Genomic DNA, 24,123 nt, shown 5'->3' with positions numbered 1-24,123 from the left:
TAGGCCGACAAGGTAACCTCATGCAAGACTCTGGGAATTCAACTGTTTCCAGTAGGTGAGCAATTAACTGACAGCACAGCGGAGAGCCAGTGGATCTTTCAGCAGTGAAGGCTGCAGACGGACCTCTGGGAACGGAGGCGATATCTGGACCACGGGAATCACACAGGAATGCATGGAGAGAGCTCAGAGCTAGAGCACAGCGTTAATACAACAAAGCACTGGCCCAGAGTAACATAATCCCAGCCTACTTAAAGGCAGCACAAGCACGGGATTGGCTTACACCTGCCCACAGGTGTTTTCACAAGTGCTCTGTATTACCTATTTGGTCTCCAACATGGCCACCTCCTATACAGCAGACACACCGCAGTGCATTAGGCCATTTGGTCCCCGCACTCACAGTTCCCAGATTCTGCATTACCTGTGCCACCGATCACGCCGCGTCCCCACACGGGCGCACAGCACCGCGAGCAACCGCACTGGCAACGGATGAACCCCAGAACCCGCAAAGGTAAGAGACCGGTTCGTGACAGTACCCCCTCTTCTACGGGTGGTCTCCGAACACCTTTGAACCTTATCAGGATTTTTGGAGAAGTATTTCTGTGCCAGTCTTGGAGCATGAACATCTTCAGAGAAAACCCAGGATCTCTCCTCCGGACCGTAACCCTTCCAGTCGACCAGAAACTGTAAACGTCCATATCGGGAACGTGAGTCCACAATCTCTTTAACTTCAAATTCCTCAGTCTGCAAAGAGTGAACTTTAGGAGATTTGGACTGGGTAGTACGGAACTTATTGAGAATCAAAGGCTTCAGTAAAGATGTATGAAAGGCGTTAGGAATTCTCAGCCCAAATTCACTCCAGGGGGGCAGGGAGCATTCATGCAGCGTTGACCTCAATTACAGACCCAGGGAGGGAGTCCAGGATACTGTGTCAGGATATATTGGCTGGAGAGCTGCACTGTGCAAGTGCTACTCCATGCCTGTCCAAGCCACGCCCCCATATACACGTCATTTGATTTAGACTGTGCACTTCTCGCCCCATTTTCTCCGGGTGCTCTGTTACATATGCCCAAGTCTAAATTGCCAGAAGTGGTAAGCAAACATTTACTCTTCAGAGATATATAATACGTGGTGGGCTGTTAACAGAAGACTGTCTAGAAATCCATTGTACTCTCATTTGTTATCCTTCTGGGGAAATCCATGCTTTATGCCCAGCCTAGATGATGCATTTTTTTACTGCGTAAAACTGAAGGGTATCAAACAGATTGCAGATGTCTATGACCCGGGTTTTAAAATACTTACCTTTGTAGGGGTTCAGTATGGTGTGCCGGCGGTCGGGCTCCTGGCGACCAGCATACCGGCGCCGGGAGCCCGACCGCCGGCTTACCGACTGTGTGGCGAGCGCAAATGAGCCCCTTGCGGGCTCGCTGCGCTTGCCATGCTGCGGGCACGGTGGTGCACTACACGCGCCACGCTATTTTATTCTCCCTCAAGGGGGGTCGTGGACCCCCACGAGGGAGAATAAGTGTCAGCATGCCGGCTGTCGGGATTCCGGCGCCAGTATACTGTGCGCCGGGATCCCGTCAGTCGGCATACTGAAGACCACCCCTTTATAGCACTACAGGAGAAATTTGGCTTGCAAGTTTCTTGTTTTTACGCCTATCTACAAATCAGACATTATATTGCCTCCCTGCCCCCGGCGATGGCGGATTTATCTAGATCTGACCCACTTTTACCTCTATTGAATACAATGAGAACGCGCCCCTATAAAACTAGATTCTTATATGAAGACTTAATATCAGTGTCAGTCAAAAAATCCCAGAGCCGGATTATGTTGTCATGGAAAAGGTTTATTACACAAATAGACAACCCAGATGTTATATTCTGTCAGTATGACAGAACATTATGCTTACTACGAGCATCAACTTTACAAGAAATTCATATTAAAACTGTCTATAGAGCATATATCTCCCAAGCCCAGAGAAAACACTTTGTTCAAGAGGAGTCTGGACGGTGTTTGAAATGCTTCCATTCCTCTGCAACATTTTATCATAACTTCTGGGACTGTGGCGGCCTAAAAAGGTTCTGGAATAAAATAATTCAATATATTAATTCCACCTTTAAAATAAGAGCCCAGCTACACCCACAAGCTCTACTTCTGGCAGATTTTACAGTATGGCATCTCTCTGTAGAACATACACATTTATATCCCTTTTTGACGCTACTAGTTACAGTTGCAAAGCAGGTTATCCTCAGAAGATGGATATCTAAGCATTCTCCAACTTTAGCAGCAGTTCACCGATCACTGCTTAAGGTTCTATATATTGATCGTTATTCCACGTTACCAGATATCGAAAAAGGAGTTGTACCTTTCTATAAAAAATGGAACCCTTATATCACTACATTATCCATTGAGACACAAACTCAGATATTTGCACAATTTAAAGCGACAGAATGGTATTTACACAGGAAAATGCTTGAAACGACTGCAATAACTCTCTGAGGTTTGTAAAGTGGTCCCCTCTGAAAAGATATTCCTTGGATATACTATATATACGTACACTATATGGTTATTACTCATTCTGGTCTAGGTGAGTAGTATTCTTGACTCACTGGAAACACATATTGGCTCTTCAAGGGAATGATATCAGATTTTGTGATTATGTAAATGGTGTGTTGAGCCTCTGCTCAATCTATTTGACCACTCCCCGAATCTCCCAGAACATCCCCCCCCCCCCCACACACACACACTTCCCTATGTACTCCCCTGTACAATACCACACATTGCATTGTATTTTTCTCTTTTCATGTGAATTGGTGGACTTGTAACATTGAGAAAGGTAATAGAGATTCAAAGATTTCCCAGAGGAACAAGTGATGTATATCTGTCTTTGAAAGTTATATTCTATCAAGCTACAAGTTGATCACCTATATATCAATTTTGGTTTTAGTGGCGCCTTTGATTTAGCCCTATTGTGTTTTTCATTTTCGGTAATACCCCTGGTTTAAAGGACTTAAAGGGCTGTCCTTCCCCTGCCACTCATCACTCAGTCTCTTCTCCTGATGTCAGCAGTGTCCCTCTGCGTGGAGCATTAGCAGCTGCCACCCACCGTCAGCAGTGCCGTGCTAAACAGTGATGCCTGCATTGGTCCCACTCCCACTTGCTGTTTGTGCCTGGTGGCTAAATCTCTTTCTATGGTAGCTCCGCCCCCGTGGAGGAGGGGCCAGTCTGAAACACTGTGCTACACATGGAGAGCTTGTGAAGCGGCTGAAGCCTCCCACTGTGCCACGGCCATGTGTGAGTCAGTGTAACAGTGTGCTTGGTGCTTTATCTGCTGGTGGGCAGCCAGGGGAGGTAGTTCACCAGGGTTTCAGCAGGCTGTAATAGGAAGAAACATTTTTCTTGTATACAGCAGCACATAGAGATGGTGTGGGCCTATTTTGATGGGGAGGCCTGGAGCTACAGCTCCCTCAGCCCCATTGTTAATCCAGCCCTGCCGACTGGGGAAAGGTAAGTATACTTACGCGGCATCTTGATGGTGGGAATCCCGACAGGGGAAAAATAAGTATACATACCTTCCCCCAATGGCTCCCTAACCCTAAGCCTTATTACCTGCAGCCTAAACCTAAGATCCTCCCCTGTAATGCCCAAACCTACCCCCTCCTTCTTGCAGCCTAAACCTAACACTCCCTTCCCCGCAGCCTAACCCTAACCTTCCCAGGGGGCATGAAACATAACCCCCCTCCCACTGCAGCCTAACCCTAACCTTCCCAGGGGGCATGAAACATAACCCCCCTCCCACTGCAGCCTAACCCTAACCTTCCCAGGGGGCATGTAAACCTAACCCCCCTCCCACTGCAGCCTAAACCTAACCCCACCCTTGCCGCAGCCTAGCCCTAACCCCTCCCACACACACACACACGTGTCGGGATTCCAGCATCAGCATTTGGACTGCTGAGATCCCGACCGCCAGGATCCTCACCGGATCCCCCTGAAACATATTAGTAATAATCAAGTTAATCATTAGGTTTCATTAAATACTCAGGCTAACGTGTTCAAATAGCACATCGTCATGTGAATTATCCAGACCAGCTAATGAATTTTACCAAGCTAACATGTTGAACTTTATATGCTCCATTATAAAATGACACCTTCAATTTTAGTGTCAAATTATATCATCAGGCTACTAACGGTAAACGAATAAGTCATTATTGTCTGATTTGTGAGCAAGCCTCTGGGCAAAACGCGCATCAGACAGACACCTCAGCTGGCACACGGACACTGCTTATGGCCTCAGATCACCAGGTACCTTTGCATATTTTCCAACAGCACGAGCTCCTATCCAGGAAGTATCACCTTCCAACGTCATAGATATCAGGGTGGACCTAGCACCAATACGGACAGTAAACGCATCTGCTTGCCTCTTTCCTTTCCATCGCAGTGGCTCTCAGCACTCTCTCACCTGTCATTCAATTATCAACACACAACTGGACAGCAGAAGTACTGACAGACATCTTGGGTCTGTACTTAACTTTTCTCAATTTTAGACTTGACCGTAGCACACATACTGTACTTACATTTTATTCATTGTAAATTGCAATTTTATGAGTCTGTATATGAAATGCAGCAAAGCCTTATTCAATCACCGTTACTAGCCTGATTATGTAATTTGACTCTGTAAATGTAGTTGCAATTTTAAAATGGAACATGTTTCCCTTGTTCACAATCTTATGTTCCCTTTGTTATCAATATTATCCAAGCTACATTCTTCTTGGACAAATCTACCTCGTCTGGTTCTGTTTGTGCCCTTGCTCCTTCTTCGCAATCCTTACTGACCTCTTCACTGCAGCTCTGTGACCCGTGGAGGCTCCATAATCCTGAGTCTCGTGAGTACACGTTCTATTCCCATCCCCATCATTCCTCCTCTAGATTAGACTTTTGGGTAGTCTCTAATACCTTGTTGCAATATGTTACTAAGTCATGGATTTAAACTATTTTGCTTTCGGATAATGCCCGACGTGGATCACTGTTTCCCTAGATTCCCCTATACTCCGGTCTCATAACTGGTGGTTTTCGGTATATTTGGAACATTCCTCTGATTTCCGTACCCATCTCACTCAAGCTTTTCTTAATTATGTTGATGATAATTTTACAAACATTGATCATATTAATTGATTTTGGTCGGCTTCCAAGCCGGTAGTCCGCGGGCAGGTCATAGAATATATCTCGACAAAAAACGTAAATTAATGAACATACAACTGCATGACCTTAGTTGGGCATTAACGGAATCCTATTACGCCTTATTACTACATGCCTTATTACTACATGACTCCCCTGAGAACTGGCTGTATGACTCTTTATGTACTGAACGGGCAAGTTTCTCTTATAATATACAACGTAACAAATTTTTCTGTGGAAGCAATAAATCTGGTAGATTGCTAGCTAATTTAGTTCAGTCATGCTCTGCTCCTTTCCATATCACCGATTTGTCCACGGGTCCCGATTCCACGATAATGGACACTCAGGCTATCTCTCAGGTATTTTTAAATTATTATGAGTCCTTATATGAGGAACCTCCGGATCATCCTGTGGAGAGTATGCCGTTTCTTGATAAAGCGGGTTTACCTGTATTAACGGAGGAGGAAAGGACGTCTTTGACGGAACTGGTTACTGAACCGGAACTACTCACTTTGTTAAAAACACTTCATAGTGGGAAATCCCCTGGCCCGGATGGGTTTGGGTTATTACCGAATGTTGGGTTATTACCGAATGTTGGCTTTTTAACTCATTATTACAAGGAAACTCTCTGCCATTAGGGTTTACTGATGCTAGAATTGTTGTCTTCCCGAAGCCGGGAAAAGACCCCAAATATGTTCAATCTTACCGGCCTATTTCTCTCCTGAACCAGGATTTAAAGTTATTTACTAAGCTACTAGCCTCCCGCCTACAATTGGTTTTACAACATATATTACACCCAGCCCAAACAGGACTTGTAAAATCTAGAACTTCAGTGCATAATGTTCGTACACTGGTGGTGGCAATACACAATTCTACTACTTTGAATGCCGCCAAGGCTATTGTAGTCAGCTGTGACGCTGATAAGGCATTTGACCTTGTATCGTGGTCTTATTTGCTTACGATGCTTCATACACAACATTTTGGAGTAAACTTTATTCAAGTTTTTCGATCATTCTATGCTAACCCACAGTACCTCACAATTAATGGGTAAAATATGTCCCCATTCACATTGCACAGGGGTACACATCATGGATGCCCCCTCTCCTCTTCAATTTAGCCCTTGACCCTTTGATTCGTATTTGTATGCAGGAAACTTCATGGCGTGGAATGGAAATTGGCCACCATTCTGTAAAAATATCTGCTTTCGCAGATGATTTATTGCTTTATTTTAATGACCTCATTGTGGCATTTCCCTCTCTATTGACCATGTTGAGCACCTTTAATTAATATCTGGCTTTTTAATCAATTTTGATAAAACGGAGGCATTGGCGTTGGAGCCGCTGGCCAAAAATGACTGGGTAACTAGATTTCCATTTAAGCGGGCAACCGAGTATATCATGTATTTGGGTTTGCGTTTTTTGGCTAAGCTCACCAACTTATATTCATTACATTTTGTTTACTTTATCAATAAAATGATAGGCGGTTTTCTAGATGGCAACATCTGCCGATATCGTATTTGTGTAGATGCCATTTATAGAAAATGGTCTCATTCCCCCGCATACTTTACCTGATTCAAATACTTCTGTTTTTATTATCTAAACAAGACGTACACGCCATTAATAGAGCCCTTACAAAATTCATTTGGTCGAATAAACGCCCATGCATTGCACTGTTTAAACTTAAACAACCGGCTTCATTAGGGAGTATCAATCTACCTTGCCCGGGGGATTATTCTTTGGCGGCAAATTATCGTTACACTGTTGATTGGGTGGGGGGGTGGGAACAACTATGTCAACAACACACTCGAACAGTCTATGCTACCTGATTATGACTTATTGTCTATTTTACACTTTTCAGATTCTTCCATATTGTCTTCCTTTCGTTTGAATCCCTTACTGTACCACCCTTATAGGGCATGGACTCAGCTAAGGAAGTGTATGGGCGTTACAATGGCAAACTCTTTGTTACAACCTCTTCTTTTTAATCCGGCGTTTCAAGATGGGCAAACTGGAACAATAATTAAACTTTGGTATCGTCAGGGCCTCCGCATGGTATTTAAATTTTTGACTACTGACTGCTCTGTGGTTCTTCCCTTATCACAAGTTAAACAGAAATTCCCAACCCTTACTTTCCCCCTTTTCACCTATTTTCAAGTGAGGAGTTTTGCTACGGATTTACTTTCCCGTTTGAGACCAGTTGTTCTTTCCTTTCCCATAGACAGCCTGATGAGACTGAATCTATCTTCCTCCTATCCCACATCTCTAATATGTGCACATACCAGACGTAGGTTAGATCTGTCCAAACTTGCAACTGGATTGGCTAAGTGGAAACAAGATTTACCTGGAACGGATCTTCTGACTGTAATCCGTTGGTGTGTATTGCTTAATAAACATTTGGTTTCTTCTTCCTATGCTGAAATGCACTTTAAGATCCTCCACAGGGCATATTATACTCCACGCCTTAGATTTCTGACTGGTGCCTCTGATAATTCATTATGTTTCAAATGTGCCTTTCCTGATGCAGACATTATCCATTGCCTCTGGTCCTGCCCTGTAGTCAAAACCTTTTGGGAAGACGTATGTACTAATATTAATCCAGGTTTGGGTATCCCTTTTACTGCTACTTTGGCTTTGGCCTTCTGGAATTTTTACGACTCCTGATCTCCTACATTACCAAAGGTACCAAATTGTTGTTGGCCCGTTTTGCCCTGGCCTCTAAGAAAACCCTATTATCCCAATAGGTTCATAAAGACCCTCTGGCCATAAATCTTATGCTCCCTTGCTTGTCATACCTCTATCAAATGGACTGGATGTCGAATCTTGCTCTTCAAAATTTGTCACTATCTGGCTACCGTACATTGTTACTTTGCCATTGTCTACTAGAGATCTTATGCACAAGGTGGTCGGACTCACAACGTGGTATAACACGGAAACTCTTGCAAGAGGGTCTCCACCATTTTAATTAGATGCCTATTGTTGACTGTATTGTTGTTTTTCATATGACTGTACGGCCATTTTTTCTTTGTTACTTTGTCGGTCATACTTTTATATCTATTATATTTCAAACAACACAAAAAAAATTAAAAAGAATAAACTTGTATCAAGCAACAAATGTAAACTTTCTTGCGCACAGTTCTCCCATAGACTTTACATGGGAAGTAAGATGTAAATTGGGAGGGGTCTTTGCAAGTTCAGCTACAAGTGCCAAATTTCTACATTCCTTACAGGGAGCATCTCTCAAGCAATTGGTGAGGGAGCCCACTCGCAAAGACTCAATATTAGATTTAATTCTTACAAATGGTGGTAGGATATCCGACATATATGTGGGTGAGCACCTGGGGTCCAGTGATCATCAAGCGGTATGGTTTAGTATAAAGACAGGATCCAACTCCTGTCACACAAAAACAAAGGTGTTGGATTTTAGAAATGCTGACTCTGCAAAAATGGGGAGATGTTTAAGTGATTCATTGGTGGATGGGAGGAACTTGGAAGGAGTGCAGGAGAGGTGGGAAAAACTGAAAAGTGCAATACTAAGTGCAAAAGTTAGGAAAAGTACCAGGAAAAGGAAGCCAGTGTTGTTCACAAAAGAAGTATCAACTAGTGTGAAAGCAAAAAATATGGCTTTTAGGAAATACAAACAGACTCAAAATAATAACGACAAAGAGTGTATCTTGACAGACAGAAGGATGCTAAGAAAGTGATTAGACGTGCAAAGGCAGAAGCTGAGGAGAAAATGGCCCAGTCAGTAGATAAAGGGGACAAAACTTTTTTTTAAGTATATAAGTGAAAGGAGAAAATCAAATGGAGGAATAATAAGACTTAAGACAGAGAGTGAGCATTTGGTGGAGTGAGACAAGGCAACAGCAGATCATCTAAATAATTATTTTTGCTCAGTATTTACTACAGAAGAAGGGATGGGGCCACAGTTAAGTTGCAAGGACATTCATAAAAATAAGGTAGATGAAAGTACATTAACAGAGGAGAAGGTCCTAACAGAACTTTCAAAATTAAAAGTGGATAAATCAATGGGACCACATGGGATACACCCAAGGATACTCAAAGAGCTAAAAGATGTGCTGGTTACACCTTTAACAGAATTATTTAACCAGTCACTAAATACAGGTGCTATTCCAGAGGACTAGAAAAGAGCAAATGTAGTTCCACTGCACAAAAGTGGAAGCAAGGAAGAAGCAAGTAACTACAGACCAGTAAGCCTTACATCAGTAGTAGGGAAAGTAATGGAAAAACTATTAAAAGAAAGAGTTGTGGAATATCTTAAATCAAACAACTTACAGGATCCAAAACAGCATGGATTTACTGGTGGGAGATCATGCCAAACAAATCTTATTGACTTTTTTGACTCTGTGACAAAAATAATAGATCAAGGGGGAGCTGTAGATGTAGCATATCTAGACTTTAGTAAGGCATTTGACACTGTCCCACATCGCAGACTGCTAAATAAACTTGAAAGTGTGGGGGTGGATTATTAAACAGTTAAATGGATAAGAACCTGGTTGCAGGATAGGAAACAGACAGTTGTAGTTAATGGAGTGCAATCTATGGAGGGAAATGTTACCAGTGGAGTACCCCAGGGATCTGTACTTGGTCCAGTTCTCTTTAATATCTTTGTTGGTGACATTGCAGATGGTATTGAAGGGAAGGTATGCCTTTTTGCAGATGATACAAAGATATGCAACAGGGTAGACACACCGGGAGGGGTAAAACAAATGATTGAAGACCCAGGTAGGCTTGAGAAATGGTCAAAAACGTGGCAACTACAGTTTAATGCTAAAAAATGCAAAATCATGCACTTGGGTCTCAAAAACCCAAAGGCTAAATATTGTATCAAGGGTACTATAATGGAAACTTACTGAGGAGGAAAGGGATTTAGGAGTAACTATTTCAAGTGACTTAAAGGCAGGAAAGCAATGCAACAAAGCAATGGGAAAGGCAAGTCAGATGCTTGGTTGCATAGCGAGAGGAATCAGTAGCAGGAAAAAAGAAGTGATAATGCCACTGTATAGGTCATTGGTACGGCCCCATCTGGAATACTGTGTCCAGTTCTGGAGACCCTATCTCCAGAAGGATATAAATACATTAGAGAGTGTACAAAGAAGGGCAACTAAAATGGTGCATGGCCTACATCACAAAACTTACCCGGAAAGGCTAAAAGATCTTAACATGTATAGTTTGGAGGAGAGAAGGAAAAGGGGGGACATGATAGAAACTTTCAAATATATCAAGAGTCTTAACAAAGTTCAGGAGGGAAACATTCTTCAAAGGAAGAGAAGTATTAGAACTCGAGGACATACACTGAGACTGGAGGGGGGGGAGGTTCAGGGGAAATTTAAGGAAAAATTACTTCACAGAAAGGGTAGTGGATAAGTGGAATAGCCTCCCATCAGAGGTGGTAGAGGCTAAGACTGTAGAGCAATTTAAACATGCTTGGGATAGGCATATGAATATCCTTACAAAGAATTAAGGTTCAAAAAGGGTTGAGATTGCCTAAAGGATAAAAAAAAAAGGGGGCAGACTAGATGGGCCAAGTGGTTCTTATCTGCCGTCAAATTCTAGGTTTCTATGTAACTTTGCCGCTTAGCATTGCCCAAAGCGTTCCCCCAATCTAATTTTTCTCTTTGACTGGCACATCTACATGGTAAGACCTTATTTTGATACTTTGACCATATTTTTACATTCAGCCGTTCTGTCAAAATAGGTCTCACAGTAAAAAATGGAATTAATATATCTACATATATAAAAGTGTGTGTGTGTGTGTGTGTGTGTGTGTGTGTGTGTGTGTGTGTGTGTTCCAGCATAACTCTGGAATGCCTGGAGCAATTTACACCAAACTTGGTACACAGATCATTTACAATCTGGAAACAAATACTGTGGGGGTAAGACACCCATAGCACCCCTAGGGGTGGGGGTGACATGTAAAAACCCATCGTTTTCGGGGTCGCAGAGATGAATAGTGATGGGTGCAATGAAAATAGTCCCCCAAACTTGGTACACATATGACTTACAATCTGGACAAAAATACTGTGGGGGTAAGACACCCATAGCACCCCTAGGGGTGGGAGTGGGAAGGGGTGACATGTAAAAATCCATAGTTTTTTGGGGTTGCCGAGATGAATAGTGACATTCCCTATGCCATTTCAGTCCAAGTTCAGCCCCCATCAGCATGGGGGTGAGAGGTGGGGGTAAGACACCCCTAGCACTCCTAGGGGTGGGGGTGGGACGGGGGTGACATGTAAAAATCCATAGTTCTCTGGGCCGCTGAGATGAATAGTGACACTCCAGATGCCGTGTCAATCCAAGTTCTGCCCCATCAGCATGCGGGGTGAGAAGGGGCAGTGAACTTAAACTTGAAGATTGGCGCAATGACAATAGTCTTATTGCGTTAAGATTTCCACAGGCGGAGCTTGGCCTGTCGTCCCAGCATTTACAGCACTGAGCAGGGCAGCATCAGAGGCGGGACGGGGCACAGAATGAGGCGGATTATTCTCCTCAGCACCGGCATTTCTACAGCATCAATACGGGGAAGCCCAGAGGTGTGGCTTGACAAAGATTGGCATTATCTTTACATTCCGCAGTGAAGCACGGGTATTCAGCTAGTAGATTATATAGACAACCTTGGCTTTATTGGTAGTATAGTTTCTGGGGAGAGAAGTTCAAATTGTATTGCACAATGATTAAGAAACCCACGACAAGTCTTGGGATCTCAATCATAGAGGAAATCCACAAACTAGATGCAACCGCTGGTGCTGCAGTTAGTTGGAAAAATGTCAAAGGAAGCAGATTAGTCAGCATCATCTCCATACAAATGAAAAGTCCCTGCGGAAATTACAGTATCTTGGTCTGAGTAGCCTCTTACTTCTACAATCTTCCAATGAGGCGGCTCTTGATTAGACTGTACCCAATTTCCTGCAGAATCCATTTATGGACATCATTTACTAGAAGGGATTCATGGGAATGTAACAGATCCATTGCAGTCAGTGCTGGGTTAACACTATTCACCTTGGAGTCACAGCGTTCCATGAGGTGCATGTTTTCACCAGAGACTCCTGTTAATATCACACAGGCCACAGCACCCTGAGTGTGCACTTGATGTGACCAGTATGAAAGAGATTGACCATGACACAAATGCTAGAGTACTGGAGGCAATAGTGATAAGGCAGAAGACACTTGAAGGTTGGTACTGAGCACTGGAGTACCTGAGGATGGTACAACTGATAGTACCAGAGCATGAGACAGGAGATGAGAGGATGGCTAACTAGTTGTAGTCGGGCAGAAGGTACTGGAGTGACAGAGGATGTATGACTAATAATACTGGAGGCATGAGGCATCGGATGCCTGAGGAAAGTATATCTGATACTACTGAAGGCACAAGACACCAGGATACTAGATTCCAGACAAAATGATAAGGTTTCCCGGGAGCCAATGGGTCCATCTGTACAGCAGGCTAGTTGAAGTGCAGGCACCTGAGTTGTGCAATCTGCAGGTTTATATGTCCCACAGCCGTAGTTCTCAGCCCCAGTCCTCCAGTGCCCCCAACATTTCTGTAATCATGCATGGGTTGGTGCATTTTCTCTGTTGCCCCAAATTTGGCTGAATAAACAGCTCTGTTGTGAATTTCACACATTGGGGGTCATTCAGACCTGATCGCTCGCTAGCTGGTTTTTGCAGTCCTACGCTCGCATAGCCGCCGCCCACCGGGGAGTGTATTTTAGCTGTGCAAGTGTGCAATTGCATGTGCAGTCAAGCGGTACAAAAATGCTTTATGCAGTTTCTGAGTTGCCCAGAACTTACTCAGCCGCTGCGATCACTTCAGCCTGTCCGGGGCCGGAATAGACATCAAAAACCTGCCCTGCAAATGCTTGGACACGCCTGCGTTTTTCCAACCACTCCCAGAAAACGGTCAGTTGCCAACCACAAACGCCTTCTTCCTGTCAATCTTCTTGCGATCGGCTGTGCGAATGGATTATTTGTAAAGCCCATCGCACAGCAACGATCCGCTTTGTACCCGTGCGCCTGCGCATTGCGGTGCATACGCTTTTCTGACCTGATCGCAGTGCTGCAAAAACTGCTAGCGAGCGATCAGGTCTGAATGACCCCCATTGTCAATCTTTTCAGTTCCACAGGCCTTTTATAGACTAGAATGATGGTGCCCAATGCTGTGCTCTTACTGATCTCACCTTTCACTCTGCATAAAAGAGCCATAATATACTGCCAACAGTTATTCTACACTCTGACCCCACCACAACCAGTCACAAACGGCTTTCAGGAGCAGATCTGTTCTTGATGACAACGACCACCTGGGGACCACAACTACATTATTTACTACAGTTTTAAATATCTAATAAATATACTACTGTGACTGTCATCATCACAGCCAGCAGTGTTTACCACCAGTACCTACATTATATACCATATATACAAATCTAAGTCCGTTTTATGCCCATCACATACAGTCCCTACAGTCCTTCATTCAGCCTGAAGCTCACCCCTGTCCGATACAATGAATCTTCTTGATAAACTACCACAATGTTTTATCTTTACTGCACCACATAGGTACATAATACATACAGAACTGCATCTAAATATATCATTTGATTGCAGTAATCTTTTACAGGGTGTATCGGGTTCAGCAAAACATAGTAAAATAAATAGGTGAGACCTTACATATAGTGAATATTAGATATACTGTATAACTTATTAGTTTTGAGTCTTACTAGTTATGAACAAATAGAGTTCTCAACAAAATGAAAAAGATTACATTTCCTTAGATGTGACCTCTGTTATTACAGAGATACTACGCTGTTTCTTTGTTAATGACCCTGATGCATGAAAGAACAATATGGACAAATACAGGATTTTGTGTTCCTTCCCTATTAATTTTCTTTGCAGCCACAGTGTATAATCACAGTGATTAAAAAGTGGGATTTGCAGAGTGAAGGTATTTAAAGGACGGAGAGATGGAAAGACACAGTTCCAGCGATCTATACAGAGGACACAAGATGGCAAAGTCTATTGTAATAGGACTGGCAGTGACAGGCAGTGAGTATGCACAAACGGATTCCCCATTCTGCTATACACAATATATACACAATATAACTTATATTTTCATGGGCAGCACAGACGGTGTAATGGTTACTGCCTCACAGCAATGAGGTCATGGGTTAGATTCTCAACATGGCCCTGTGTGGAGTTTGTATATTCTCCCCGTACTTGAGTGGGTTTCCCCTGGGTACTCCGATTTCCTCCCACAATCCAAAAATATACTGGTAGGTTAATTGGCTTTATAAAAGGGTCTGTTTGGTCTTACTATAATTTCCACACAACAATTGTGCTTATTTGCATGACGTGTGCTCTCCTCTTGCAGTCATCGCTCTGGTTACCAGTGCTCCAGCACAGTTTGATGAAATGATTAAGGTGACAACAATCATTTATGGCCTGGCTAACTTCTCTGATTACGGCTGTCACTGCGGTGCCAACAGCCTAGGAAGGCCTGTGGATGCCATTGACTGGTAAGTAAAAGACTGTACAATGAGTATCTATGACTTGGGGTGGGAGGCAGGTGTGATATGTTGTTGGATAAATGACTCTATGCATGCCCTCAGGGGCTAATTCAGAGTTGATCACAGCAGCAAATTTCTTAGCAATTGGGCAAAACCATCTGCACTGCAGGGGGGGGGGCAGATATAACATGTGCAGAGAGAGTTAGATTTGGGTGGGGTGTGTTCAAACTGAAATCTAAATTGCAGTGTAAAAATAAAGCAGCCAGTATTTACCCTGCACAGAAACAATATAACCCATGCAAATCTAACTCTCTCTGCAAATATCTGCCTCACCTGCAGTGCACATGGTATTGCCCAATTGCTAACAAATTTGCTGCTGCAAACAACTCTGAATTACCCCCTCTATTCTGCCCCTGTGCACTCAGTTAGTCACAGTCAGCATCATGCTGTTTCCTCAGCGACCTCTGCCTTCTACCCTGTTTTAGGATAAGTCAGTATTGGCAGTCATGTTAGAAAACGACCCTGTCAGAACTGTACTTATGTTTAACATTTAACTTAATTTGAACTTATTGAAACTTCCCAAGGTACAATCTCTCTCTCTCTCTTCTGTTTAATTCTGTTAGGTTTTTTAAACAAATTTATACCGTATACAAATAAATCCCTGGCTTAAGGTGGCAGAATGTCAATAATAAGCAGTAGACCATCAACTTGCCCCATAGGCATTACTGCAAGTTGTTATAACATGCTCAGCATATGGTTACACTTAGGTGTGTCCATAACACACATGCAAGGGTAACACCTGCAGCTAAGCAGCAACATGAACACATTTTCACTTATGTATATAAATAGTATGATGGATCTAAAGACGAATTCATCCTCCATGTGCTATCAGTAAGAAATCTAGTATACTGTACTGGTCTAACGAAATCAAGGAGTAAATGCACAGGGTCAGTTTTACATTAGATGAGCCAAGGCCAGAGATAAAATATATAGATATATAGATACACACACACACACACACACACACACACACACACACACACACACACACACACACACACACACACACACACACACCAGGCTGTTAGAGGGGCAAAATGGGAACCTTCTCTTATGTGGCACCATCCTGTGGGTGGCAGAGAGATGGTCCTCCCTTCATGTGTTGGCCCTCAGCATGCCTCTTCCTACCTCCCCTAGCCATCTGGCCACTGGCTGCTCTGTAATATGGTCCAAGAAAACAAAAATGGGAGATAGTGCACTCCCAAGAAAAATGGGGAAGATGCTATGGGATTGTTGTGTTTTGCCATGCCCAAATACAGTCACTGAATTATGAATGTGAATACTGCACTAATGTGGTGGACCTAATTATAGTACTAAACAACCCTTACTTAGACAGCTACTCAAGAGCAAACTTCTGCCAATCAAAGATGTTTTAGAGGAAACACAAACTTAGGGTGGGATGTAATGGAGACCAAGTTTGTCCGACGTACAGGATTCTGCCGAACTAAGACTTTATTTTAAAAGGGCAGTTATATACAAGCCTTGGTTATGCCTTGTAAATGACTGCCCCTTAAAAAATGTCCGAATTTGGCCGGCATCCCAGCACGTCGGGTGAACTCGGACTCCATTATATCCGCCCCATGTGCTGTAACCAATGAGCAAGTGTTTCCAATTTAGTGTAAGAGACAATATGGAGTGGTAGAGCAAGAAGGGACTGTTCCAGGGGTAGCATACAGCAGACAGTGAATTGTTGTAGTGAAATGGGAATGTATATGTTATAGGATTGACATGTACATAGTGGACACCGGGTTTTATGTAGTGGTTATGAGACCATTATGTTGACATAAAATTGCACATTGTTGGCATGAAGCTGCTGTGTATACGATATGTATGTGTAATAGCTCCCCTGGGTGAGTGAATGCAATTGTACCTGCTTTCTTCAATCGACGCTTGCGGCTTTTAGACCTCTCCCGGCTTCTTCTTCAGGAGCCTGTGGCAGAAGGATGGACACCCCAAGAGAGACACACACATATAGATAGAGCACAGAATCGTAGGGACAACAATTTATTATAGTCGGTTTCACTAGTCGCCACTACAAATGATATTTGGGTATTACCAGCCAAGTATATTTACATATCAACACGACCTGTTTGTTGAAGCAACCTATAACATCAGGTATAAATGTGTAATGTTGGAATTAGAACACAAGAAGAACTTTTACAATCAACTGCATTAGTCAGGAATAATGCTGCAATATAATTAGGCATTTACCCAAACAAAAGTACAACATAAGCGTGGGCTGGCATTTCTATCCACTCCTTATTTACTAAAGTGGCCGCCAGATGGCGCTAGATTGGATATGTTCAGTTTATGATGCCGACAAAATGTTCCAGCTATATCAATGTCCTACAGGGGGTGCTATAGAATGAGTTTGCACTGTGCACAGTATTTGTAATCCAACGGGTGGTGCCGTAGAGCAGCTACTTGCAATGTATAGCACCAGTTTCCAATAGAGGGCGCTGTGGAGTAAGTCATAGCACAGTGTAGCGATGAGCTTCAAATAGAGGGCACTGTGGAGTAAGTCATAGCACAGTGTATCGATGAGCTTCTAATAGAGGGCGCTGTGGAGTAAGTCATAGCACAGTGTAGCAATGAGCTTCTAATAGAGAGCGCTGTGGAGTAAGTCATAGCACAGTGTAGCGATGAGCTTCAAATAGAGGGCGCTGTGGAGTAAGAACTGATGTCAGCATACAGTGGGACACAGAGCAAATGACACAATCCTGGCACACACATGGTGCTGCAGCTCAAACAGTCTAGGGATAAGTGTCACTTCGTGTTTTCCTTGCAATTGAAGTGGTAAGGGGAAGCAGGGGGGGTTTCACACAACCCTATCCCTTAAGGCTCTCTGGTACAGTGGCAGGCAGCCCCAAATAAATCACGTGTCCCTCTCCTTGTACATAGTGTCCTGCTGTGATCTGTCCCAAGGGGGGCTGTGATGTTGAAAGCTGTCAGGGTGATCACTGTTGGTCTGGGTGCCCATAGGTGGGAGCTGTCTGGGGTGAAGTAGAGTACCTGTATTATCTGCTGCTGTTGCCAGCTCCTGCCGGTCACTTCTCACTGCTGCTTTTCAGGATGACAGCCTTCTCTCAGTGCCAAGTTTCTCCCAGCGCAGCGTGCCTCCAGACCTCCGCGTACAGCTCCTCACACCCACACACACTGCATCTTGCTTCACTGCCATGCTGCTCTCTACTCACTGCAGCTCTCCTCCCTTCTTCTCTCCCCACACACACGGCCAATCAGAGCGCTCCCAGCTTCCCGCTCTGCAGGGATCCTGATGGAAAGCCCAGGGTCCTAGTGCTATACATATTTCTCTCCTGGGTGCCATGGTTGCTTAGCAACCAGTGTAAAAAGGGTTTTAATCCTCACAGTGTGTCTGCAGCTGGTTTAACTAGCAGAAGGGGTACCCCAAGAGGGTGTTATCACATATGTCATATGCACTGGGCTGTATACACTGGACAACAGGATCATCTGTGATCCTGTCCCACATGCACAATTTATTCTTTGCTAGACCATGCATAATTACTCTTTAGAATTCTCTGAGGGGTATATCATTTGTACCAGTTAGGTCCTGAGTGTATCATCTCTTATTACACATATTGCAGTTTTAAGTAATGCTATTAAAGGGAATTAAAAAAAAAAAATAAGAAAAAACAAAAAAACGCTCCTTGTCTGTACAGTAGCTTGGATGGGAGGGGCCACACAAAAAAAATCACTATGAACTATATTATGTGAGGAAACTTTTATGAATGAGCTTTTTGCTATCAGAAAGTGATTCTTCAACATATAGTAATTGTGAAAGCCATCCTGTCTAATCTAGATGTCAGAGCACAGGACAGCACAGTATAAGGAGACTATAGATTGTTGGGCTAGATGCATCATAACTTTCAGACTGATAAAAAGGCAAGTGATAAACTAACAGCTAACCAGCTCCTGTCATTTTTCAAACAGGGCCTGTGACATGGCCGTCAGGAGCTGATTGGCTGGTGCTTTTTCTCTCTCCATTTTATCACTCTCCGAGCGATGATGCATCATAAGCTTACAAGCCAGGCCCTCTTACCGTTTTGTTATTACCCAGTCTTATTTTCTATTACGGTTTTGTTCCTAATTGTAAACCACAAAGGAATATACTGACGCTAGATAAGTAAATGTTTATAAATACATTGTGTTATTCAGGTGCTGCCACGAGCAGGATTGCTGTCACAACGAGGCTGAACTTCGGGGCTGTAACCCCCTGACTCAAACTTACCGTTTTTATACAGAGGAGGAGCAGAAGGTGAAATGCAGTAAGTTGCTTTTGCTGGTTGGGAATTACCCTCTTTACACTTCATGTAAATGTGTTAGTTTTATGCCTGCAACACGGTCAGTAAACCATTTATCTACTACCCCATGCTCGCAGATATCACCACTCTCCTCAGGGTTACACTTTGCTGTGTTGCCCGGGTCACCTCACGCCCTGTACCTCTGCCATTGCTGTTTAGGAACCCTGGCGTGAAAATATATATTTGTTAGGATTTGATCCATAGGTTATCATAAGCAAACAAAGAATAGCCCCGCACTAATCTCTGATCTCAGACGCACACTGCAGGTCATGATATATGATGTGTATGATGTATGTTACTATAGCGGGCAGCATACAACAATATTACGCATGCTTATAAATAAAACATCAGAACTATTTCTAATGAAAGTCATTGCAACATTCCATAACACAGGACAAGAACATGTTTGCTCTGGTAACCTCATATATCAAGGTTACTTTATTTATCTACTCTAAAAAGCATGTGGACGAAAGTTATTTTGCATAAAGGGGTCTACAGTGCTATTTTTTCAGCAGCAGGAACCAGCAGGAACTGAGTACCTGAACCTCTCATTAATATGGCATCATCAGGAACTGGGTTCCTCAACCCGTCCTGGGCCAAAATTTATTTTCCATAAGATAAGTTTTATTTTAAAGTCCATTTTGAGTGCTTTCTTTTCTAAAAACGATATATCATCTGTATATCTATAACTTTTTTAATATCTCCAACCCCAGAACTCGTAGTTCCTGAACCTTTCAAAATAGTTCTGTTTTAACGTGGCACTGTGGAGGGCATTGTGTATCTGGCACTGCTGAGGGCATTGAGTATCTGGCACTACTGGGGGCATTGTGTATCTGGCGTGGGTCTACTACGTTTTGTCAGTGCTTGGGATCCCGGCGCCCAGCATACCGGCGCCAGGCTCCTGACCGCTGGCATGCAAGGCAGCGGGGCGAGCACAAAACAGCCCCTTGCGGGCTCGCTATGCTCGCCATGCTGCGGGCATGGTGGCGCTGTTTAGTCTCCATCCAGGGGTGTCGTGGACACCCCAAGAGGGAGAAAAGTTGTTGGGATCCTGGCGCTGGTATGTTGAGCGCCAGGATCCCGACAGCTGGCATACCAAATGCCTCCCATCTGGCACTACTGGGGGCATTGTGTATCTGGCACTAGTAGGGACATTGTGTATCTGGCACTGCTGGGGACATTGTGTAACTGGTACTGCTGGGGACATTGCGTATCTGGCACTGCTGGGGACATTGTGTAACTGGTACTGCTAGGGACATTGCGTATCTGGCACTGCTGGGGACATTGTGTAACTGGTACTGCTAGGGACATTGCGTATCTGGCACTGCTGGGAACATTGTGTAACTGGTACTGCTGGGGACATTGCGTATCTGGCACTGCTAGGAACATTGTGTAACTGGTACTGCTGGGGACATTGCGTATCTGGCACTGCTGGGGACATTGTGTAACTGGTACTGCTGGGGACATTGCGTATCTGGCACTGCTGGGAACATTGTGTAACTGGTACTGCTGGGGACATTGCGTATCTGGCACTGCTAGGAACATTGTGTAACTGGTACTGCTGGGGACATTGTGTATCTGGCACTGCTGGGAACATTGTGTAACTGGTACTGCTGGGGACATTGCGTATCTGGCACTGCTGGGGACATTGTGTAACTGGTACTGCTGGGGACATTGCGTATCTGGCACTGCTGGGGACATTGTGTATCTGGCACTGCTGGGAACATTGTGTATCTGGCACTGCTGGGGACATTGTGTAACTGGCACTACTGGTGGCATTATGTGTATATATAGTAGTACTCAGAGCATTATGTGTTTTAAAAAAAAAAGTTTATGTACCAATTAATTCCCTGCAAAAATAGCACTGGGGGTATATTCATGAAGCAGTAAAAATAGTGGGGAAATGAGCCAGTGGAGAAGTTGCCCAAGGCAACCAATCAGTGTTGAGGTAACATTTATTAAAGTGCATTCTATAAAATTATACATAGCAGCTGATTGGTTGCCATGGGCAACTTCTCCACTGGCTCACTTCTCCACTGTTTTCCCTGCTTCAAGAATAGACCCCATAGAGAGAGCCTGTAAAGGAGATAACTGTCTATTTACTACCGTAGAGGATTTATGTCACTTTAAGGTTCTCAAATTGAGTCATCAAAATACAGATATTGGTGCTTATTTCTAACCATGCGCAATGTACAGTGTTTATACAGTATGTTTTGTACTCTATAGCAGCCAATCAGATTATAGTTGTCATTTTCCAGCACATCATCAACATGTTATTGGTTACTAGTATGTGGGTATGCGCTGTATACTTCCCCATGTTGCGGCACAATGGTCACTGCTAGTAGTCTGTCCTGTTGCTGCGTGTTAGTGAGGGAGGTCACACATCTGTGTCCTACACTCGCTGTACATGATGGAGATGGGCCAGACCACCACCAATTATTAGATTAGTTGTTACAGCACATTTATTCACATAGTACCATGTATTTTAAATAAATATAACGTAGTGATTAAAGTGAAGATAGGAACGTTGAGTTGTACACTCCAGGGGCCTCATGGACGGCACTCTAACCTTCATCTCAGTAATAAGTTAAATAAATACTTTAATGAAAGACACCAATCTGTTAATTAAAATGCCTGCTGATGTAAGTGTCACAAAATATACCAAGATATAACCATACATTTAATATACCAACTCCATGAGGCGTCCCAGAGAGATATTGAGGTGTTCGCTGTGGCCAATTGTCTGATTTCCCTCTGCCCCCTTCCTGTAAATCGCATCATCACTCAGTGGAGGTGGGCTATGCGGATATAATTCACTGAAAATCATGTTATCACGCCTCCAACCCGCCTATTTCAGGATGTGGAAGAGAACTCTAATGCTCTGGGGAGCCTCCCGGACATTCTGTGAGTGGCCAAGTACAGTTCTAACTAACAACACCCCCCCCCCCCCCATAACATCTCGCATTGAGCCGGAAAATGCAGCTTTTTGGGCACTCTCTCACTGCTGCTAAGTAGGGCAGCGCAAGGCATCTAGACAGTGCGGGGGAGAGACTGGGGCAGCCCAGCATCTCTGGGATAGCTGGACACACCCCTAGAGGGATGGAAATGGGGCCACTGCCGCTTGCCATACCCTTTTTCAGGTCCACGCCTTAGGTGCTCATATGGGGTCACACATTTAGACTTCCATGTTAGGAGGTATGCAACTAACAGGAAGTAGCTGGGGCACCCAAATGAAAGCTGTTAGTCACCACTGGTATAAATAATGAGTGCTCAGGAAAAATAGTAGACCGCGCAACCCTTAACTTAAAATCAAAGGACTTTATTTAGTCAGTGGAATGAGATGAAACATGTCCCCTATTCTGTGGTAGCTGATAATGGTCATACTAAAACAATATTTATTTCTGCCCACAGTAGAATGAGATAAAACATGTCCCCTATTCTGTGGTAGCTGATAATGGTGTCATACTGTAACAATATTATTTCTGCCCACAGTGAAAGCTCGTGATCGCTGTGAGAAGATGATCTGTGAGTGCGATGAAAAGGCTGCAAACTGTTTCCGCAAGGAGTTGGAAGATTATAATGTGTATTTCCGTAATTTCTCTTCCCTTGGGGCCTGCAGAGGACCCCGACCTTTCTGCTAGTTAAAACACCAGACAACATTGACTCGTAGAAGCTAAATCATACATTTTGCCAAGTAGAGTTAGTAATTAGTAGTCCAAACAGGCCAAGTATACAGGAGGAATTATTTAGTCATGTTTATCAATACAACAGCAGAGAGATATGAAATAGGGGATTGTGGTGAATTTGTATCATTGGTGATTCATTTGCTCCCATGCAGAGGTCCTGGTCAGGAGGATTGAGCGGCTTTTGGGATACAATGGGAAGGCAGCCATTTTAGAGTTACTCCATTCATGCAACACATGACTGAAATCACATAGTAACAACACACTAGTAAGATACAAAACCATTCTTTTTTGAAAAAGGTTATTTTTTGAGTTAAAAAAAAATAGGACAGGAAGATAAAAGTGATCTCATAATCACAGAGTATATATCAATGTTTCCCAACTAAAGGGCTCAGGGCACTAACAGTGCATGTTTTCTAGATCTCTTTACAGGAGCAAAGGTGTATTCATAACTGACAGACACAATTTAAAGATCCTACGGTGGTTCTAATTATTTCACTTGTAATTCTGTGTGGAGACCTGGAACTTGCACTGCAAGTATTCCCTGAGGTCTGGAGTTGGGAAACACTGGAGAATAGTATACATTTTTGTCTGTCACTAATTTAAACAGGGAAGACCAGGTTTAACTCATTATTACAGCCTACAAAACGTTTTGACTTAATAAATAAAGTTTCAAGTTACACTTGCTGTATTATTGTGTTGGTGAAATACATGCTTAATGAAATCCTGACTGGAACTATTGTGTGATTAAACTCTGTTGAACAGGCATTATGGAATTTCTTGTAATGCAATACATGAAAGAGTGGCAAATCTATGCTGGCTGAAGATAATGTCATTAGCCTTGCCTATGGAAGGGGGGTTCTATTCAACACCATGTGCTGCTAGGCATCGCCCCGATGCCTGACTGTGTGTATTGCAGTTACGATAGTGCCATCATTGCAAGTTTTCCCTTGAACATTGCAATGCAGAATATACGCTATAGCACTTTCCCCATAATATCGGGGTAAATTTACTAAGGTGGGAGTTTTTTTTTTTTTTTTTTAGAACTGGTGATGTTACTCATAGCAACCATTACAAAACATTACAACTGTGTTAGCATTCTCTGGTCAACATACTGTCGACATATTGCGTTTCAACCTATCGCATGTGTTCAATGGAAGAAAGTGTTTTGCTCAGTTTATGGTTCTCACTACACGTCTAGGGTGGGGTACACATCAGGACAATGTGTTGTTTTTTTTAGCCGACAGCATGGTAGATGTACCAAATTATTGCACGGCCATAAACACTGCATGATCCGTTGTACGAAGGCGCAAAGTAAACCTCTTTAGCTCAGAGAATAATGCAATGTGTCAGTTTAATAGGGGAACT

At 43.4% G+C, this 24,123-nt stretch overlaps 1 protein-coding gene across 1 annotated transcript in view; it reads left to right on the top strand.

Annotated features, from left to right (window-relative positions):
- Positions 1-23,437, top strand: part of LOC134966362 (phospholipase A2 homolog otoconin-22) — an 87,296-nt gene extending 63,859 nt beyond the window's left edge. Inside the window, exons 3-6 of the mRNA XM_063943037.1 lie at positions 14,083-14,232; positions 14,558-14,702; positions 18,927-19,036; positions 22,565-23,437. Of these exons, the coding sequence (XP_063799107.1) occupies positions 14,151-14,232; positions 14,558-14,702; positions 18,927-19,036; positions 22,565-22,713 (486 nt within the window). The 5' untranslated portion in view covers positions 14,083-14,150 and the 3' untranslated portion in view covers positions 22,714-23,437. The remainder of the gene's footprint in view (positions 1-14,082; positions 14,233-14,557; positions 14,703-18,926; positions 19,037-22,564) is intronic.
- Positions 23,438-24,123: the final 686 nt, after the last annotated feature.

Source organism: Pseudophryne corroboree, chromosome 10, assembly GCF_028390025.1.
Source record: "Pseudophryne corroboree isolate aPseCor3 chromosome 10, aPseCor3.hap2, whole genome shotgun sequence".
NCBI lineage: Eukaryota > Metazoa > Chordata > Amphibia > Anura > Myobatrachidae > Pseudophryne > Pseudophryne corroboree.
This window is presented reverse-complemented; position numbering and strand designations above follow the sequence as displayed.